At 59.8% G+C, this 19,167-nt stretch overlaps 1 protein-coding gene across 1 annotated transcript; it reads right to left on the bottom strand.

Annotated features, from left to right (window-relative positions):
• Positions 1 to 9,783: 9,783 nt before the first annotated feature.
• LOC123947622 (cytochrome P450 2D15) lies at positions 9,784 to 14,122 on the bottom strand. The gene is made up of 9 exons (XM_046013985.1): positions 13,810 to 14,122; positions 13,010 to 13,181; positions 12,286 to 12,438; positions 12,025 to 12,185; positions 11,453 to 11,629; positions 11,140 to 11,281; positions 10,721 to 10,908; positions 10,136 to 10,277; positions 9,784 to 10,035 (listed from the first exon to the last, which is right to left on the bottom strand). Exons 1-9 carry the CDS (start codon positions 13,996 to 13,998, stop codon positions 9,857 to 9,859), a joined length of 1,503 nt encoding a protein of 500 aa, XP_045869941.1. The 5' UTR covers positions 13,999 to 14,122; the 3' UTR covers positions 9,784 to 9,856.
• Between the last annotated feature and the right edge of the window lie 5,045 nt (positions 14,123 to 19,167).

The following is a 19,167-nucleotide window of genomic DNA, read 5'->3' as shown; positions in this document are numbered from 1 at the left end:
GTCCTCAGTAAGGCTCCCAAGCAGGTGAAAATTGTGTTTGCAGCTCTCAGCTTCCCTTTGCCACATCCCTTCCCACCTGGCACTCCCCTTCCCTTCTTCTCTCCCACGGGACCCATTGACTCTCCTCTCTTCCTCTAGACCGCCTCTCAGGAAAAGCCTGATAACTTTGCTCACACTAAATTATAAGTGACTAAAAAGCTTCCTGGTGAACACATTGCGGGCGGGTTTCTCCTAGAAGGTGGTCGGGAGAAGGGAGGCGCACAGGGCCCTGCAGAGAGGGGAAAGGAACCAAGCCTGGCAAAGGCCCCCAGGATTTGGTGTGGCCCATAGCGGACTGGTGACCTTGGTGGGAGAGTCTGGGAGGTTTGCAGGGCCAGGAAGAGATGGAGGCAGCTGTGGGGTGAGCGAGGCCGAGAGGAGTGAAGACACCCAGGACCGACAGCTGGCGAGCTGGGCTGACGGTGGGGGCCGTTACAGTGGTCGCTGGGGAAGGGATCTGGTTCAAGGGAGAAGGCATTTTTTTTTTTTTTAGTTTTTTTTTAAGATTTCATTCATTTATTTCACAGAGATCACAAGCAGGCAGAGAGACAGGCAGAGAGAGGGGAGGAAGCAGGCTCCCCGCTGAGCAGAGAACCCAACGCGGGGCTCGATCCCAGGATCCTGGGATGGTGACCTGAGCTGAAAGCAGAGGCTTTAACCCACTGAGCCACCCGAGAAGGCATTTTTTTTAATGGGAGAGAGGAGCTATGTGTGAAATGCTGATTAGGAGCCTGAAGAGAAGGAAAGGCTGAATGTATCAGTGAGAGATATGGGCCCCGAAATGCCCAGGCGGGAAGAAGACCAGACGGAACCAAGCATGGAGCACGGAGTGGGGTGACCCAGAGACCAGAGGGCAGCCGTCTCCCTGAGGTGGGAGCAGAGATGGGTGGGTTTGGAGGCAGAGAGTGGAGGAACTCCCGTCTGGGGGTGCCTGAGTTCCCCGCTGAGAGTGGAGCACGTGGACGTGGGCGTGCAGGGCTGAAGGGAGATTCTGAACTTGTCCCTGGGGAGACTAGGGAGGTCCCTGGGGAAGCGGAGGCTTCCCAGGCTACATGGGGTCTGGCTCACGTTGGAGACCTTGACTTTACTGTGCCCTTGACTTGTATGGAGTTCGACCCTGCCAATGGGATTTCAGACGGAGAGGATCTTTTTGAGAGACTAGGGTTTTCCCCCAGGACTCCCCAATTACAAGAGTAAATAATAATGATTAAAAACTAACACTTTCAAATATTTCCTGTTACACGGCATTTCTGAAATAAGTAGCTACCTACATCTGGGGTCATTTTACACCAAATGTTCAATAGAGTGATAACCTTTTTCCTTCATCCTAACCCAACTCCCTTTCCTCAGCCGAGTTCTCTGAGAACTACCTTTCCAGCTCTGAGGGCCTTGAAAACTAACTTTTGTTTGGGACTCTGAGGTCTTGGGAGAAATTCCTGAGCATTTCAGTTCCCAGGGCTAGCTCAGTCTGTCCTAAGTTTAGCCGCGGTTGAGCCCTGCGGGTTTGAGTCCTGGCCCTTCCCCGATCCGTCTCTGGCCCATCGCGCTCCCTGTAAAGCCACCCAGGAAAGGAACTCGGGATCCCGGGCCTGCGCGAGGCACTGACTGGACCCATCTTTTTTCTTAGACTGAAAATGGTGTTTGGACTGGGCTGCCAGAGAGAGAGGTAAAGTTTACACGGGCCCCGCCACAGTGCCTCGAGTGACCAGGGTGGGGGACCCCCACTTGGGTCTAAGAGGGAGGGAAAATAGGGTTTTCTAATTCCCCTTTCCTTGACTGTTCCGGTATCTCTGGGACTCAGTGTTGGGGTGGAAGGCCTGGTCCTGGCAGGTGGGACCTGCCTGTTCGTGTGCACGCATGTGTGCGAGTGCATGCGCGTGTGCGAGTGCATGCGTGTGTGTGAGTGCACGCGTGTGTGTGTGTGTGTGCGTGCGCGTGTGTGAGTGCATGTGCGTGTGTGAGTGCACGCATGTGTGCGAGTGCATGCGCGTGTGTGTGTGTGCGCGTGTGTGTGCGCATGCACACAGGGACCCGCTGTCCCAGCAGGTCAAGGTGCTCTGGTTGTCCCAAAGGAGGGGGCCCAGAACAGGTGGGGGAGTCTGGGGATGCAGTTTCTGATCGGAATTGTGGGATCTGTCAGTCCAGAGCAGGGGGACCTTGGAGGACCTGGGGAGGGTGGGGAAGATCTGATCGGGCACTGAGTGGCTGGGAAGGCACGGTGGACCCAGGGGACAAGTGCAGAAGGAAAGGAGAAGGGATGTGCTCCAGGCTCCGAGTCTGGCTCTCAGCGGAGGCACAGAGCCTGCCCCCTCCCCCATCCCCGGGCGGCGGGAAGCCCCCTGGAGTCCGGTTACAGCTGAGGGATTTATTCACCCGCAGTGTCGGGACATGCACGGGTGGCGTTGGCCGTGGGGTTTGGAGTGGGAGGAACCCGGTGCCCCCCACCCGGCGCCGCAGTGAGGGCACGAGGTGCCCCAGCTTTACCCTCAACTCCGCTTTCCTTCCAGGCTCTACAAGCCCCTGTACATAGCACACCTCTTCATTCTTGCAGGTAAGGGCCTGGGCACTGGGGCCATGGCGAGAGTTGGGGGGGCCTGGGGGGGTGCTGGTTCTCACCTCAAGGTCGCCCCACTCTCCAGCTGCCTACCCCCCCGGGCTCCCAGGGACTGGCCGTGCTGCTCAGAGTCAGGGCTGCCCTCTGTCCCTTTCCTTCCTCGGTACCTTCCCAGTGAAACAGATTTGAAGCCACATTTGATTCAAAAACCCATCCTCCCCCCTCCCCAGAAAACCCACGAACCAGAACCCGCACAGCCTCATGTCCTGTAGCAGTGACCTTCGACGTTGGCCTGCACACCAGTAATGGGAAATCGCATATCCTCTCATACACTTCGATACCAGTTCAGTTTGAAAGGAGGCGATTCCTGGCATATTGTAAATCCTGGCGTCGTCATGTGATCGTCTTGCTCTTAAATGTTTCACTCAGTCTTTCTCCACCCGCTGCAGGTGCGGTGTACTACTATTTTCAGGGGTCTGTGGGGAAGACAGCCCCTGACCATGACATGGCTGAGGAGCCCTCGCAGGTGAGCGCAGCGGAGGCCGGGGTGGTCTCCCCGTCGCCCGAGTAGAGGTCACGCTCCTTGACCTCAACTGTTAACCAGCTGTGTGCGTGTGCACGCGTGCGTGTGTGCGTGCATGCGTGTGAACGTGAGGGCTCTGCGGAAACTGGTTGTGTTTCTAGCAAAGTGTCCAGACTGAGGCTCCATCCCTCGCGGGCTGGCTGTATAGTCACCTCGGGGCGCGGCGGCCGTGGCCGTGGCCGTGGCATCCACAAACCAAAAGGAAGAGACAGTCCCTCATTCATGTGAGTAGCTCTGGAATGCGGCTCAGTGCTCATATGTGGACGGGGTGGCGGGGAGCAGGACTCCCGCCTGGGGTTCATACTCTCCTCCATGTCCCAGAGCTAAGAACCCAGTGCAGAAACCCCTGCTCCCAGGCCTGGGGGCACGCTGGACGCCCACCAAGGGCCGCACGCCGGACTACATCCCACGTCCGTGTGCTCAGTCACTGTAACCCTCACAGGAGCCCAGCGGCTCGCACTTCAGGTAGACGGGAAGCAGGCCCCCAGGGGACAGTGACGAGCCAGGCTGCCCGAGCTGACGGGCCAGAACCACATCCTTGATCTCTGGAGGCCTCCCGCTCTCTGCACGGTGCCGTTGGGAAGAGGGGATTCCCGCAGAGACAAGGGCGTCGGTGACTCAGAAGCACCGAGAAGTATATGCTACACCTTTTGGGGCTGACCATTCGGAGGCGGCGAGCCCCTAAGAAGGCCCGTGTCGGCAGGTGCCTTGGAGGCCACGGAGTCCAACTTGACCTGTTTCCTTTGTTGTTATTGTTGTTTAAAGTAACTGGTCACATTTCCACCGAAAAAAAGTTTCAATGTCATCAAAGGTAGGCATGTATGCAGTTTGCTTCTTCGAAGTTTTAAGACCCGAAACCAACAAATGGCTGCCTTGTGCCCCGCCCACAATCCCCACACCCCAGGGTGGGAGGCTTCCCAGCCTCCAACCTTTCCAGCGGGAGCCTTTGATTTTTTCCTGTTTCTAAATAGCAAAGCTCATCCTGCTTTGTCTTGAATTTTCAGATTTAAACAGTAGCCAGTGAATTCCCCCCCTTTTTATAAAGATTTTATTTATTTATTTGACAGACAGAGATCACAAGTAGGCACAGAGGCAGGCAGAGAGAGAGGAGGAAGCAGGCTCCCTGCTGAGCAGAGAGCCTGATGCGGGGCTCGATCCCAGGACCCTGAGATCATGACCTGAGCCGAAGGCAGAGGCTTTAACCCACTGAGCCACCCAGGCGCCCCAGCCAGTGAGTTCCTACAGTGGAAGCGGAGGACTGAGGTCTCGGAACAGCTGTCCGTGTGCTGCCCCTCCGACACACACGTCACCTCCCTCCAGCCTTCCAGTATGGCTACAGCCGGGCTTTTGGATCATAAAATTTCTAATCTGAGGAATGACATTTTCTGTCGTTAAAATCTTTTAAATAACATGGCTGCCATCTTGGTGATTTTTCTATCATTTTGCCTTTTAAGTCCCCCTCCACTGCAGTGGGCTCATTGTTGGCACCTGGGTAACCCCCACCACAACGGAAAAGCAGAGCAGTTCCATCCCTTCGAAGAATTCCTCCGGACTCACGTGCAGTCAGCCCTTCCCCCACCCCGACATCCAGCGAACGGTTTTCTGTTCTGATAGTTTGGCCTTTGCAAGATTGCCCTGTAAGTGGAGACATCTGCCTGTCGTCTGGTCTCCCACTGACTTTGGGGCAGCTGAGGCCTCTCTGGGCGCGTGGGCGGCAGCAGCTCGTTCCTCCTCCTTGCTGGGCAGGTGCCCTTCGTAGAGGGGGTGCTGCAGTTTGTCTGCTCAGCACCTGAGAGAAATCTGGGTGTTTCTAGTTGGGAATGATCACAGATAAAGCCGCTAAGCGTCATAAATGAAGCCTGGGTGGCTCAGTCCGTGTAAGTGTCCAGGTTTCTGCTTAGGTTATGCTCTTGGAGTCATGGGATGGAGCCCCTGCATCAGGCTCCGCGCCCAGTAGGGAATCTGCTCCAAGATTCTCTCTCCCCTTGGCCCTCCCCCATTCGTGCTTTCTCTAAAATAAATAAATAAAATCTTTTTTAAAACCCCACTATCAATATTCATTTATAAATTTTGTGTCAACATCGGTTTTCCCTTCCCTTTGTGCCGGCAGCGAGGCTGGTGGGTCCTGGGGTCGGCGTCCGGTTGGTTCGGTAAGACCCCAGCACTTTCAGAGGGGTCGAGGCCCGTTCTGCTCGGTCACCAGCCCCGACGGCGAGCTTCCAGTGGCTCCACACCTGCCCCAGCACTCGCCATGGGTTTTTGGTCATCTGGGGGCATCTGTCATCATTTCTATCAGACCAGCAATGGAGGGCTTGCATTTTGCCACCGTGAGAACGGTGTTCTGAGCTGAGTCACCTCGTGTACCCTGGTTACTCTTCTTGGTGTATGATTTGGGTCTTGTCTCTTTTTTCCTTAGTTTTCTCTCTACCTACAATTAATTTCCCCAGGCTCCCCACCAAAACTCTCAATCTCCTTGCAGTACATTTAGACAAATTAGGTGCTTTATCTGATGGTCTCTGCAGAGCTGTAGCTCCCGGAGCCCTCCCTCCTGCTGTCCCCACACTGACAGGATGTCCTGGAGGTTCGCTGCTCAGCTGTCCTGGGACCTCCCTTTCTCATCGCTCTGGGGGGCCCCTGTCACCCCTTTATTTTGATGGAACACAACCTCTAGGGGAACCTCTGCTTCCTGGGGGGTAGTCTTGAGATATCACGTGTCTGAAACAGTCTTAATCCGTACTTGACTGAGAGTTTGGGTAGGTATAGGATTCTAGACTGGAACTATCCTTCTCATAGATTCTGAAGATTCTCATTGTCTTCTGGCTTCAAAGACTTTCAAAGAAAGGTCTGAGAAAAGTTGAATTCCTAGAACAGACTTTTTTCTTTGTATTTCTGGAAGTTTTTTGTTCCTGGTCCTCGGTGTTCTGAGATTTATTGATGACAAAATCTGGGGCTGATCTCCGCCATCCATTGTCCTGGACACTTGCTGACTCCTTCTCTTCTGCAAACCCGTGTCCCTCACGTTTGGGAAATTGTCTGGATGACACGGGGATGTGTTTACCTGGCATCTCCCCCTGCCCCCTCGGCCTGCTGGCTGTTCCCTCGCAGAAAGATCTATGAGGGGCACCTGGGTGGCTCAGTGGGTTAAGCCTCTGCCTTCGGCTCAGGTCATGATCCCGGGGTCCTGGGATCAAGCCCCGCATCAGGCTCTCTGCTCAGCTGTGGGAGCTCCTGGTCTCTTCTCTCTGTTCTTTCTGGGAAAAATTTTTTTTTCAACTTTACCTCCTACATTTTGATTGGATTTTTCATTCCCATTGTTCTTATATTTTCGTTTTCAAGAATTAGAGGTTTTTGGCTATTTCTGTTTTAGGGCCTATTCTTGTTTCATGAATGCCAAGTTTTAGCTTTCTAAGGACGCATAGTTTTGAGGTGTCCGGTGTCTGTGTGTGTGGGCATCGGCAGTGAATTAGCCTGTCACCTCAGCCTTCCCTCCCTCCTCGCTCTCCTTGTCACACAGCTTGAAGGGGAGACCTTAAGGCCGGTGTGGGGGCCGATGGATAAGTGCTACCCTGGGACCACTCAGGTAGGTCAGGGCCGGGGGACCCCACTTCCCCTGGAGGGGCCTCCTGGGCAGGTGCAGTGGGAGGACCGGCCCCTCCCGGTGTGAGTCACTTCTGTCTCCCCCCTAGAGACGCAGAGTCAAGAGCGGGAAGAAGCGAGCCTCTGAGGTAAGCGAGGCCCCCTTCTGTCAGAGCTCCATGGGACGCAGAGACACCCCTGCTGGTGGCAGGGGAGTCCCAGGGATGGTGGCAGCCCCCTCCCCCCTTCCCCGTTCCGAAACTTGCTGAGAAGGGAAGGGCTCCCCTGGGAAGGTGCGGAGGACGGGGCAGGAGGGTGAGGCGCTCCGAGGGTCCTTCCGCCCGTGTCCCCCCACCTCCTCCCTGCAGGCCATGACCCCCAAGGCAACGGGAGGACTGAGCAGTGCTGCCCCCAAGGAGGAGACTGAGCTCTGGTCTCAGCATGACGGGGAGGTGAGGCCCCCAGAGGAGGAAGTGGCCAGCCTGGGCCCCATGGCCAAGGAGGTGGCCGAGGAGCAAGAGGCGGCGGGGACCCCAGGCTGGGAGGTGAGGAAGCCTGCTGCCCCCACAGGAACATCCCCAGCATGGGCCCTTCTGCGAAGCCCCAGAGTGCTGGCGGGGGGCCAGGGGTGGGGGGGATGAGGAGGAGAGAGGGGAGGAGGGCCGTGTTGGGGAGGGAGATGGGGTCCAAACTGCCCGCCCAGCAGAGGAAGGAGCCGCAGGGGGCGGAGCAGCAGCAGCCCCGGTGGGAGCTGAGGAGTGGGTCTGACCCCGCCTCCCCTGGCCTCCCCGTCTATGTAATGTGGCTCCTGTCTCGTCCCCCCACTGTGTCCCATCCTTCCCAGGAGAGCAGAGATGTCAGACAGGAGACTGCGGCATACCCTCCGGGTAAGACGGCAGACCCCAGGGACCCTGCAGAGCTCCCCGGGGGGCCCGGCTTCTCTCAGGCCTCCAGCCCTGCACCCGGGAGGGGAAGGAAGAGGCCCAGGTAGCCGATGCCCTGTCCTGCCTGAAGGTCTCCGCTGCCTCCTGCCTCCTTCCCGGTTGGCAGGAACGGGAGGCCTCATCCCCTGGGCCTTCGGTCAGTGTCGGCCTGTTCCCCCAGCGTCAGAGGGCGCCCCGGCCCTGGGGACACGCCGCCCCAAAGGGACCCACAGGGCACGCCTGTTTGTGCTTTGTAGAAGTGTCTGAGGAGGACAGCGAGGAAAGGCCTGGGGGCTGGGTCCCCCAGCTCCTGCGGAAGCTCTGGCTGGACTGGTTCCCAGCCCCTGACATCCCGAAGACGCAGAACCACGAGTGACCGAGTGTCCAATAAACCCGGAGACTTGCTGCTTCTGCCGGCCCAGCCGCTTCCTTTCAGGGGCTTTGTCTAAACGCAGCGATGCCCTGTCCACCCTCCCTGCCCAGATGAGCTGCCCCTGAGCTGCCCCCACAACTGCCGGTCCTGCGGAGAAGCCCCCCGACCCCGTGCCAAGGGGCAGAGCAAGTTCCCCGAGGGTGGAGAGCTGGGGAGCTCCATGGCGTGACCGCACTCGGAAGGTGCTGGGGGGCCCCCCGTCGGGGGTGCTGTTGGGTACGGGGCGGAGGGGTGTCCTCTTGCGAAAGAGGCGCCCTGACCTCTCTGGTCCGCAAACAGTTCCCTAAAGGCATCAGGGGGTCTGCCCAGGACCTGGCTAAGCGGGTGCCTCCCGGGCGCTCAGTCCAGAACCGGCCAGTTGTGGGCATGAGCACAGGGAGGACAGCAGTCCTGCTGTCGGCCGGGGTCCAGGCTAACGGTCACAGCCCCGGAAGTCAGAGCAGGGCCACGGGACCCAGCAGCTAATCTGGTACAATCATCCCTTTGGGGTAGGGGGAAACAGAAGCCCAGGACAGGCAGGAACTGGCCCAGGGCCACAGAGAACCCCGGCAGAGCAAGACTGAAAGCCAGGGTGTCCTCCTCCAAAGTCGCCACGTGGCCGCCGCCTCCTCTGGCCATTCCACTGTCACGGGGGTCCGAGGCCGACCCCGGTCCCTAGGATACCTGGGGCCCCCAGGTCTCACTGCCTACCCTGGCCAAGTCTCCTGAGAGCCTAGCTTGACTCAGCCACTCAGAGGACCGTGCCCGAGGCCGGAGCCCCGATGAGTGTCCTCCTTCTGCTCCAGCCTGGCTGCGAATGGTAACTTCTTGGCGGGTCCTGGACGCAGGCGTTCCTGAGGAGCTGGGAAAGGCGTCTCACCTAGCTTGGGGTGACTGAAAGTCTTAGGGAGGTGGCTCACTCCTGGACTGCCAAAGGGTTCCCAGGGAAAGTTCTGGCACCAGTGGACTGAGCCCTGGGTGTTCACCTGGCACCCCCCTCCATGGCCATCCCTGGGTTCCCCCATCTTTGGGGGCGTAGTAGAGGAAGGGGACAGAAGAGCTGGTGCGGGGGCGCCTGGGGGGCTCAGTGGGTTACAGCCGCTGCCTTCAGCTCAGGTCATGATCCCAGGGTCCTGGGATCGAGCAGGATCTCAGGGTCCTGCGTTGGGCTCTCTGCTCCGCGGGGAGCCTGCTTCCTCCTCTCTCTCTCTCTGCCTGCTTCTCTGCCTACTTGTGATCTCTGTCAAATAAATAAAATCTTAAAAAAAGGAAAAAAAGAGCTGGTTCTGCTGGCGGAGCTGCTGGCCCATGGGGTGGTGGGTGGGGCTGGACCCGAGAGGTGGGTGTCCAGGCTGAGCGGGGCCCTGCCCACCCCCACCAGGGCCTGGCTGAGGGCTCTCAGCAGCCCGTTCTAGCTCTGTCTGGCATGAGCCAAGACCTAAGGACAGACAGACGTCCCTAACCCAAGTCGCCAGTATTGGGTCCCCGTGGGTAACTAGGGGTAAGCTGTGATCTTCTGACCCTCAGCATCCCCATCTCTCAAATGGGATCACAGGCAAGGTCAGGATGGCTCAGGCCGGGGCAGGGCCGGGGGCTGGCCCTGGGGAGGCTGTTCAGGCCCCATCACCGCCGGGGGGGGGGGGGGGGGGGGGGGGGGGGGCGTCAGGGGTCCCTGGAGGGGACTCGGAAGCCAGGATGGAGCCACCCAACCGGTTGTTTATTGGCACAGTGGGGCCGTGCTGAGAAGCCAGTGGGGGTGCTTCCTCCCTCTAGCGAGGCACAGCGCAGAGCTGGTAGGGGGCGGGGGTCACCAGGAAGGAGAAGGTGCCGTGGTCGCTGGGCGGGGGCTGCCCGGGGGGCACGGAGAAGAAGAAGCGCTGCAGGAGGCGGGTGAAGAAGAGGAAGAGCTCCATGCGGGCCAGGGGCTCCCCGAGGCAGACGCGGCGGCCTGCGGGAGTCGGGGGGTGCGCCGTGAGCCCGCGGGCCTGGGCCCCCCCCACCCCCCGGCCTCCCTCCGGAGGGGCGGGCGAGTCGGGCAGCCCAGGGACCTGCGGAGAAGGGCATGAAGGCCTCCTGCTTGACGAATCGGCCCTCGGCATCCAGGAAGTGCTCGGGGTCGAACCGGAAGGGCTTCTTCCAGGCCTCCTTGTCCTTCAGCACCGACGACAGGTTGGTGATAAGTCTTGTCCCCTGGCAGGAGATGCCTGGCATGAGTGGGATCTGGGCGTCCCGTAGCCCAGACCCCGCCACCAAACACTACGCACGGCACACGCCCAGACTCTTCCCAGTAACCCCTCGGCCGGAGAAGCTTCTCGGCACCCTCTCTGGGCCCACGGCGGGGCTGAGTGCCTCACCACCCACGGGCGCCCACACTGTCACCGTCCCTGTGCCCAGGCTCCTCCAACACCCTGTGGCAGATTTTAGTTCGTCTTCCCCAGGGGACTGGGGGCTCTGAAGGGACAGGGCCAGCCCTGCTGCGGCTGTCGCTCCCACCGCTGCCCAGGCTGGGCTACCCGCCGTCTGCGGAAATGCGGACTGGGGGTCCAGACCCCCCTCCCCCGGGACGTCAGCCGTGCTGGGGCTGCAGGCCGGAGGTGGTGCTGAGCTCGCGCCGGGGAGCCTCGCACGCCTACCTTGGGAATGAGGAAGCCCTGCACTTCGATGTCTCGGGTCGTCATGTGGGGCACGCCCAGTGGCACGATGTCCCCAAAACGCTGCACCTCATGGACCACGGCCATGGTGAAGGGCATGTGGGCCTGGTCCCCCATCTCCGGTTGCCGCGCCTGCCCTACCACCTCATCTATCTCCTGTTGGACGCGTCCTGGACAGACGGGCACCCCCACAGCGGTCAGAACCCGGGGGTCTAGGCTCCAACCTCTGCCTGACTCCCGAGGAGGGCTGTGCCTACGAACGGGCAGCTCCTACCTCCGACAGAGCCCAGCCTCTGCTCGGGGCTTTGGTGGGGCAGAGGGGGTGCAAATCAAGTTCAAGAGGCCCCAGCCTGTCCCTCGCCTCCCTCGTCCATCCCACCGGGCCCCCAGCGTGGGCTCACGCTGCACGTCCGGGTGCAGGATCATGAGCAGCAGGGCCCAGGTCAGCGTGGTTGAGGTGGACACCATCCCAGCCGCGAACAGGTCGGATGTCACCATGCTCAGGTTCTCGTCATTGAAGCTGCTCTCGGGGTTCCCCTTGGCCTGGGCCATGCGGAGAGGGTGAGCTCTGGGGCAGAGGGAAGGCGCCACCAAATGGCCTCCCAGCCCATGGCCAGCAGTAATCACTGATCACCGGCTGATACAGGGCGCCCCCTCCCTGGGCCTTGATTCACGGGGGCGCTCAACCCATAACCATCGTCCGGGACACCTCACCTTTTTCACCTCATCCAGGAAGGCGTCAGTCAGGTCTCGGGGTGGCTGGGTCGGGTCCCGGGTTGTCCTGTGCTCCTGGACTAGCTCATCTATCAGGGTCATGAAGGCCTTCTGTGCTGAGAAGACCTTGCCAGCCAGCCCGGGGATGTGCAGGAGCACGGGGATGGAGTTCAGGACCTGTGCGGGCCACAGATCGGGGACCTTCCTGTGCCCAGGTGTTCGCTTGATTAGTCAGGACACCGCCTCCAGGGTGTCCGCTCAGCCTTCGGCCTCCGGAGTGTCCCCACCACTGACATGGTTCCTTCGTAACTTCGGCCTTGATCCTTTTTCCCGGCCCGGGGCCCAGTAGGATAAATCTAAAATCTCCGTCTCATGGGCTCTAGTGGCTTCCAGTGACGGAGGAGCTAAGATTCCGTAGCCTTCTCGCGGCCCCGCCGTCTCCCTCCGCTGGGACTTCCCCCACCTCCAGGCCTTGGGCCTTGCAAGGGCTTCTCTCCCGCAGCCCCTCCCGACGCCCTCCTCCCGGAGGCCGGGTTTAGGGCGAGGCCTCCTCCCCGGCGCCCGCCCCGCACCTCGCGCAGGACGCCCTGGTCCTCCTCCATGCCCGCGCGCAGCCGGTCCAGCAGCTTGACGAGGCGCGGGTCGTCGTACTCGAAGCGGCGGCCGTAGGTGAGGGAGGAGATCACGTTGCTCACCGCTTTATCCACGAGGGCGCCGGGGCTGAAGGGGCGTCCTGGGAGGCGGCAGTGCGGGTCCGGGGCTCGCCTCCACCGCCCCTTCCCCGGCCCCTCCGTCCGTCCCCGGCCCCGGTGTCCCTCGGCCGCAACTCTCACCGGCGTAGTCGGCGAAGGCTTCACAGAGGCACGAGGCCTCCTCGGCCACCCACTGCTCCAGCGACTTCTTGCCGAGGCCGAAGTTGCGCAGGGTGGACAAGGAGAAGCGCCGCTGCTCGCGCCACTCGCGCCCGTAGCGCGCCATGATAACCCCTGGGGGCGGGGCGGGGGGCGGGGCCATGGCGTCTCCGCCCCGCCCTTTCACGAGCCCCTGCCCCGTTCACAGCCACGCCCCCTTGACACAGGCCCCGCCCCCTGCCCGCCTACCCCCAAACTTACTCCCCACCCCGACTAAATCGCGCCCACTTTGACACCCACTTCCTGCTGGGGCAGGTCGCTCTGCCTGACCTCTCTGCGTGCCAGCTGAGGGCAGGTGCTGGCCCCACTGTGCTCTGCCCACTTGACTCCCTCGCCGCCAGGGAAAGTCCTGGCCCGCCCCTGCCTCGCCCACACAGACTCCCCATTCCCGCCCACTCTGACCTCCTGTTCCTGCTCCCCGGAGCCGGGGTCCCACGCGGTCTCGGTCAGGCCCCGCCATTATCCTCCCGCGTCCCACCCAGGCCCTTGGCACCAACTCCATCCTCCACCTGCCGCCCCTCCAAACTTCGCTGCCTCTTCCCTGCACTGGACGTGCACGATCCTGCCCCCGCGTGGGCCTGCCGGAGTTTGAGTCACTGCTGGCCCAGTTCCGGCCAGTCCCGGTCGGCCCCCCTCCTCCGCTTGCCTTGGGAGTGCGGCTTGAACCCCAGGTGCTCGTAGATGGGCATCGGCGGACGGTCGGCTGTGTCCTCGCTGTGGTACACCAGGGCCTCGCGCACGGCGTCCAGGCCATTGAGCACGACCACGGGGGTCCAGGCCAGGTGCAGGGTGAACACGTTCCCGAAGCGCTGCCGCAGCTGCAGGCCAAGGGTGGAGGGCGTTGGTCAAGCCGGGTGGCCACCAGGCTGCTGGCCTCAGTCTCATGGCACCCAGGCAAGCTCGGCCTGGTGACCCGCGGGGTCACATTCTCTCTGGAGGGGGTGCTGATGCTGGATCACACCTCTTAGCTATGACTTTGCAAAGGTGACCAAAATTGTCACTAGGCTGTTAGGATCCCAACCCAGGTGAAGAAACTCAAGTTCATAGAGGTGAGCCCTGAGGCCCAAGGACCCTCAGACCCAGAGCTGAACCTGTCCCTCTCCCGATGTCAGCCTGTTTCCTGATTTAAATGGGGCTCATGTCCAGATTTCTTCCCCCTGATGTAATCAGAAGGGACCAGGTCACATAATTTTAAGTTCTGTCCAGCTGGATCTCAAATCTACTGCCAAGACCACACTGCACTCCAGGCCTTTGCTCTCTCTGACCTTTGTTTGGAAAACCCAAACTGTCCTTGAGGCACCAAGGCCCTCCCCGGGGCAGCCCTTCAAACCTGCCTCCTCTTCTCAGCCCAGGCCCTTGTGCAGCCGGAGGCTTCACCCACCACCTGCTGTCTGCTGCTAGGCGGGGTCCCAGGATCTCTCCGCCCCAACCCCCCGCCTTCGTTACCTGGTCGAAGTAGCAGAGCGTGTTCTGGAAGTCCATCTGCAGCAGGTTGCCCAGCAGGGGCAGCGGCACGGGGCCTGGCGGGTAGCGTGCAGCCCAGCATCTGCGTCTGTGCATCAGGTCCACCAGGAGCAGGAAGATGGCCACGGCCACGGCCAGGGGCCCCAGCGTAATCCCACTCAGCAGCCCCATGGTTGCCTCAGTGCCCGCTGGCGTCCTCTGGCACGCAGGTGTCCCTCAGCACACCAGGGACCCAGGACCAGCCAGACAGGGCGCTCTCCCACACTCAGCGAGCTCATCCAGCCTGGCCCTGCTTTCTAAAGGGAGCGGAGACTGGCCTTTGCCCTCCGCCCTGAGTCAGCTTGTCAGGGTGATTGCATTGCCAGAGGGTACGGGGAGGGGCCAGGGAAGGTCAGGTGCAGGGGTGACCACAGGAGTCCGGTCCCTCCTGGCCTCTCTGGGTGCTTCCCCAAGCTAGTGAGGTGGGGGTAAGGGAGAGATGATGAAGACCCCCCCTTCACCTGACTGCAGGAAAAACCGGGGTCACTGCACTTGATCCTGCCACCCAGCCGTCATATGGAATCACACCCCATAATATGGTTGCCGCCTTGTCCCCAGAACACGTCCTTGCCCTCACCTGCCTCCTCCCGACTGGTTTTCGTCTCCCAAGTTCATTACTGGCCCTTGCCCAGTGCTGTAGGGAGGTCACAATGATCAGAGGGACCATGTGCCGGGGGGGGGGGGGGTTTGGGGGGGTGGCGTGGAAATGAAGTTCTCGGTTTCCCCTCACTTCACACCAGTTCACTCAACACGCACAGAGCCACACAATCACTAACTGCTCATACGTTCACAGGCACTACCCACAAAACCACATACACACTACACACAGGCACCACTTACACACACACACACTCAGATGCAACCAAGTTCCCTAATTCCCAGTGGCTACCTGGACAGACCCCAACCTCCTGCCTCGAGGCCACCCGCAATGGTACTGAAGCCCCCCACCGGGTAGGCTGCTGGCCCAGCTTCCTCAGTTCTGGCCTGACCTTGGTCTAGTGAGTCCGCATCTGGGGCTGGGGAGGCAGCTGGGTTGACAAGAGCTCCCTTGTCGCCCAGACCAGCCAGTTCAATGGCCGGGACGCTTTTCCCTAAGTTCGTTACACAATTGGTCCTGGGACCTCCTAGCATCACCCGTGATGCGTCTCCTTGGGCCTGTCCACTTTCCTGACTTGGAGAAACGGGGCCGGGGGTGGGGGAGGGCTGCCCTTCTGGAGGGAGCTGCTGCTGAGCTCAGGCTATGAGGGTCGCTTAGAGAAGATGCGTCTCTGTCCTCTGAGGAGTGGGCCTGCTTCCTCCTCATTCGTCCTTGAACATCAGCTGCTCAAATTCATTCTGGAAGACGAGGGGATGGAAATCAAACGGGACACAATTTCTTTACACCCTCGCAGGAGTCCCCTGCTGAGAACCCCAGGGAATGAATTCTCAGTCCCCCCTGCCCGCCCCGTATCGGCTCCTCTCTCTCCCAGACCCCGTCCCCCTGGCTCCAGCACCGTCCCTTCCAACCCCGACTCCGGGGTTGGAACTCTGGAAAAGAGGCGAATCTCTGTACCACCTGCACCGGTGTCTGCCGCCTCCAGGCTGGAGTCCTGCCTACCAGATCCTTCCTCTTGCCCAGCCTCTCTGCCCCTCCTCTGAGCCAGACCTCAGGCTCCTTCTTCAACAATGAGAGGGCTGATTTGAGGCTGAGTTGTTAAATCGAGGCTGATGGGAACTGAGGCCAAAACCGGTCCAAATGAGAAGGTCCAAGGACCCAGAGGGTGGGGAAGAGGCCTTTCCTGGGAAGGCGTCGGGCCCCCTCCCCCATCCCAGGGGGTGTATGAGGCACTCCCGTTCTGGAAACAGTTGGAGCACTCTCTCCCAGGCTGACGCAGGGCCTGGAGGAGGCATTCCCCACCGGCCTCCCATACCACCCCCCCCCACCCCGTTCTCTCTCCCTCCCCAATGGTGGGAGGACCAGGATCTTCCCGGGGCGCCTCCTAATACTCCTGACTCAGAGATGCCGCTCAGACATGGCAGCCCACGGGTGTGGCAACGGCTTTCCAAAGTCTGCAATTCCTGCTTGATTGGTGAAAGCTGCTCCCTTCCCGAATGTCCACATCCCTACTCTCCTGCCAGACCCAGGGCCACAAGGCCTAGCGTGCTGGGGCCCAGCCGGGCCTTCCCCACACCTTGCCTTGGCCAAGCACTGGGTGGGCTTGAACCCTGTCACCCCCGCTGCCCCCCCATGCCAGAGGTGCCCTGTGCCGGGTGTTGGGCTAAGTATGGCAACGCGTGGGGAGATGGTGGTGAGACTGCTCCAGCGTGCTCGGGGCCCAGAGGAGGCGTGGCGGGTCAGAGAGCGGCAGTGTGGGGACTGCTTGCAGGGTCATGGGGACATTGACCCCGGGGTGGCAACACTTCATGGAGATTTTGGCTGTTTTGAACCACAAGCCAAGGTGACCTTGCAGCGGGACCAAAGCCCCACAAGACCCCGTGCGCGGTGGGTGTGGGGCAGCGTGAGGGGGGCCTTGCAAGCCAGGCTGAGGACTCGACTGGGAAACCGGGCTCTCTGGGCTTCCGGGAGGCAGGGAGTCCACTTTGGAGGCCACTCAACAGACCGGGAGGGCGAGACCCAAGGGTACACTGGGGCCTCCCATCTGCCTCAGCTGACCGTCCCCGAGAGCAGCACAGCAGGCAGGACGGCCAAGGGTGTCATATCTGCCTGTCGTCTTGGCGGCCTTTCCCAAGCGGTCACCCGAATGCGTCATGAAGGGCGGTGGCCTCCCCGTCCAGGATGGGGAGGCCATGAGGGAACCTGCCATCTCGAGGCCTGTGGCCTTTTGCCATCACTGGGCAATTCAGCTTCGTGGTCCCCAAGCACCGAGGAGACAGAATCTCAGGTCACGTCAGGTCGTCAGAATCCTAGAGCGGCATCAGGGGTCACGCCAAACGCACGCTCTGAGTTATGTATACAGTTTGGACGTGAACTTCTCCAAGGGCCAGCACGTTACTGCGCTTTAGAAACACACTGGGCCCACGTCCGCGGGTGGTGAAATTACTCTGGTGAAGCGGAAGGACTGACTCCTGGGGCCACCCCTGGTCACGGTCGTGGTCACGGGTGTGTTCACCTGCGCAGGGGTGGGTCCTCTGCCCGGGAGGGACACCAGCAACACGTTGGGCTGGCAAGGGTCCCCCATGCCGCACCAGGGCTCTAGAGAGTAGGTAGGGAGCCGGGCACCCAGCAGGGGGCGCTGGGCACATGGGCAGCCTCTTGCTAGTCTTGCCCCCTCCCCCTCCCCGAGTCACAGCAGCGCCCAGAGGAAGCATCCCCCAATTCCCGCTCCTTCCTGGGAGCAGAAAGTTAAAGCAACCGGAATCCAGCTTGCCAGGGGTGGTGGCAGCGCAGGGCCCGCCCGCCGGCGTATTTTAAGGGTGCAGGGCTTCCGCTGGCCGCAGGAAATGTTCTGGAGATTCCGTGCATGACCACGTGAAAATAATTAACGCTACGGAACTGTGCGCTGGTTAAGACGGTAAATGTCATGTTTTTAACCACAACTTAAGAAGTTACATATGGAAATCACCCTTGCATACCTATCAGAACAGTCAAAATCCAGAACACTGACACCACCAGAGCCTGGTGAGGCTGTGGAGCGAGCACCTTTCACACACTGCCTGGTGGGGACGCGACAAGGGACAGCCGCTGCGCAAGCCAGTTCCGTGGCTCCTTACACAACAAGAGCTTCTTACCACGAGATCCAGCCAGCTCCTTGGTATCGACCCCCCCACCCCCCCGGAGCTGAGAACCGATGTCCACACAGAAACCTGCACACGGATATTTATAGCAGCTTTATTCATCATTGCCCAAACTCGGAAGCAACCAAGATGTCTTTCGGTCGGTGGATATGCGGTAGTACATCCGGACAATGGAACATTCTTCAGTACTAAAAAGAAATGAGCTACCAAGCGCCGAACAGGCGTGGAGGAACCTTAAGTGCGTTATCACTAAGTGAAGGAAGCCAACGTGGCAGGGCTGCATACGGTAGGATTCCAGCCACAGCACCTTCTGGAAAAGGCAAAACTAGAGAGACAGCAAAAAGCGCAGGGGCTGGGAGGAGGGCGGGAGGACGGGCAGAACACAGAGGACTCCTCGGCAACACTGGAACGGTGGATGCACGTCACTAGACTGTTTGAACCCACAGAATGTGCAACACCAAGAGGGAACCCTAATGTTAACTGTGGGCTTCGGGGGACGAGGATACGTTGGCGCAGGAGGACCACTGGTTGTCACAAATGCAGTGGTCTGCTGGGGGAGGCCGTGTCTGGGGTGCAGGGGGTACATGGGAACGTTCTGTAACTTCTGCTCAATACTGCTATGAACTTGAACTTGCTCTAAAAAAGTCTATGAAAAAAAAAATCCATAGAACTTAAAAGCAGCGGAAGCTGAAATGCACAGGAGTCGAGGCTTCCTGCAGAAGGGGGAAAGCTGGAGCCACGAGGGGCACGGGGAGCACGGCCACGCCCGTCAGCGGTCGTGTCACCAACCAGGTTTGAAGAAAGACCTAGAATCATCCCAAGTGCCTTGCTCAAGGATCATCAGCAAGTCAAAAGGCGACAGGCGAAGAAAAGCAAAATGACAAAGAATCATTTGCTGTCAGGAAAATATTTTCCTCAAGATACATATTTTTCAAGTTTTGTGGTTTAGCCCCTGACACCTGAAATCTATCAATTTCATTTGAACTGTGTTAATGCCCAGTCAAGACTGGATGGAAAGCCACCCAGCTACTTCTACGCAGGTCCTGCGGCCGCGCAACACACCCGCCCACGCCTCCATCCTGGTGAGCGCGATGAGAAATGGGCCGTGCTGCTTGATGGAGCCATTAAAACAGAATTAATCTGCCATTTCTGCAGCCCCAAATTGATGAGCACACAAGAACTCATTTATAATTGCTTATTTCTACTTCACAACATTCCTTCCAGTATTTCTGTTCTCGAAAAAAGTCCATTAACATCGCATTATTTTTTTATAACCTTTAAAATTAATGTTGATTGGAAATATGTCCTCATACCAACTTAAGTAAATCTGACCGTCCCCACACCCTGGCTGAGCTCCATCCACCCCGGGTGGAGCCGCCGAGAGGAGCCCCAGGGTTTTGACCTGTTCCAGGCCCTGCTGCGGGGGGCCCCCCCGGGGGGCGGGAGGCTGAGGCTCCGCTGGACAGTCACAGGGCGGCCTTCTCTGCGGTGGAGCGAAGCCACCTTGGGGGGCTGGAGCGGGAGGAGGAAGAGGCGCGTTTGCTTTACAGTAAACAAAAAAGGAAA

Source organism: Meles meles, chromosome 7, assembly GCF_922984935.1.
Source record: "Meles meles chromosome 7, mMelMel3.1 paternal haplotype, whole genome shotgun sequence".
Lineage (NCBI taxonomy): Eukaryota > Metazoa > Chordata > Mammalia > Carnivora > Mustelidae > Meles > Meles meles.
This window is presented reverse-complemented; position numbering and strand designations above follow the sequence as displayed.

Coding starts and splice junctions, on each gene's coding strand:
- LOC123947622 (XM_046013985.1), bottom strand. CDS start 13,998: ATGGGGCTGCTGAGTGGGATTACGCTGGGGCCCCTGGCCGTGGCCGTG. Junction 12,439..13,009: donor GTTCAAGCCGCACTCCCAAG/GCAAGCGGAGGA, acceptor CCCCGCCCCCAG/GGGTTATCATGGCGCGCTAC. Junction 11,282..11,452: donor TCCTGGATGAGGTGAAAAAG/GTGAGGTGTCCC, acceptor CGCATGGCCCAG/GCCAAGGGGAACCCCGAGAG.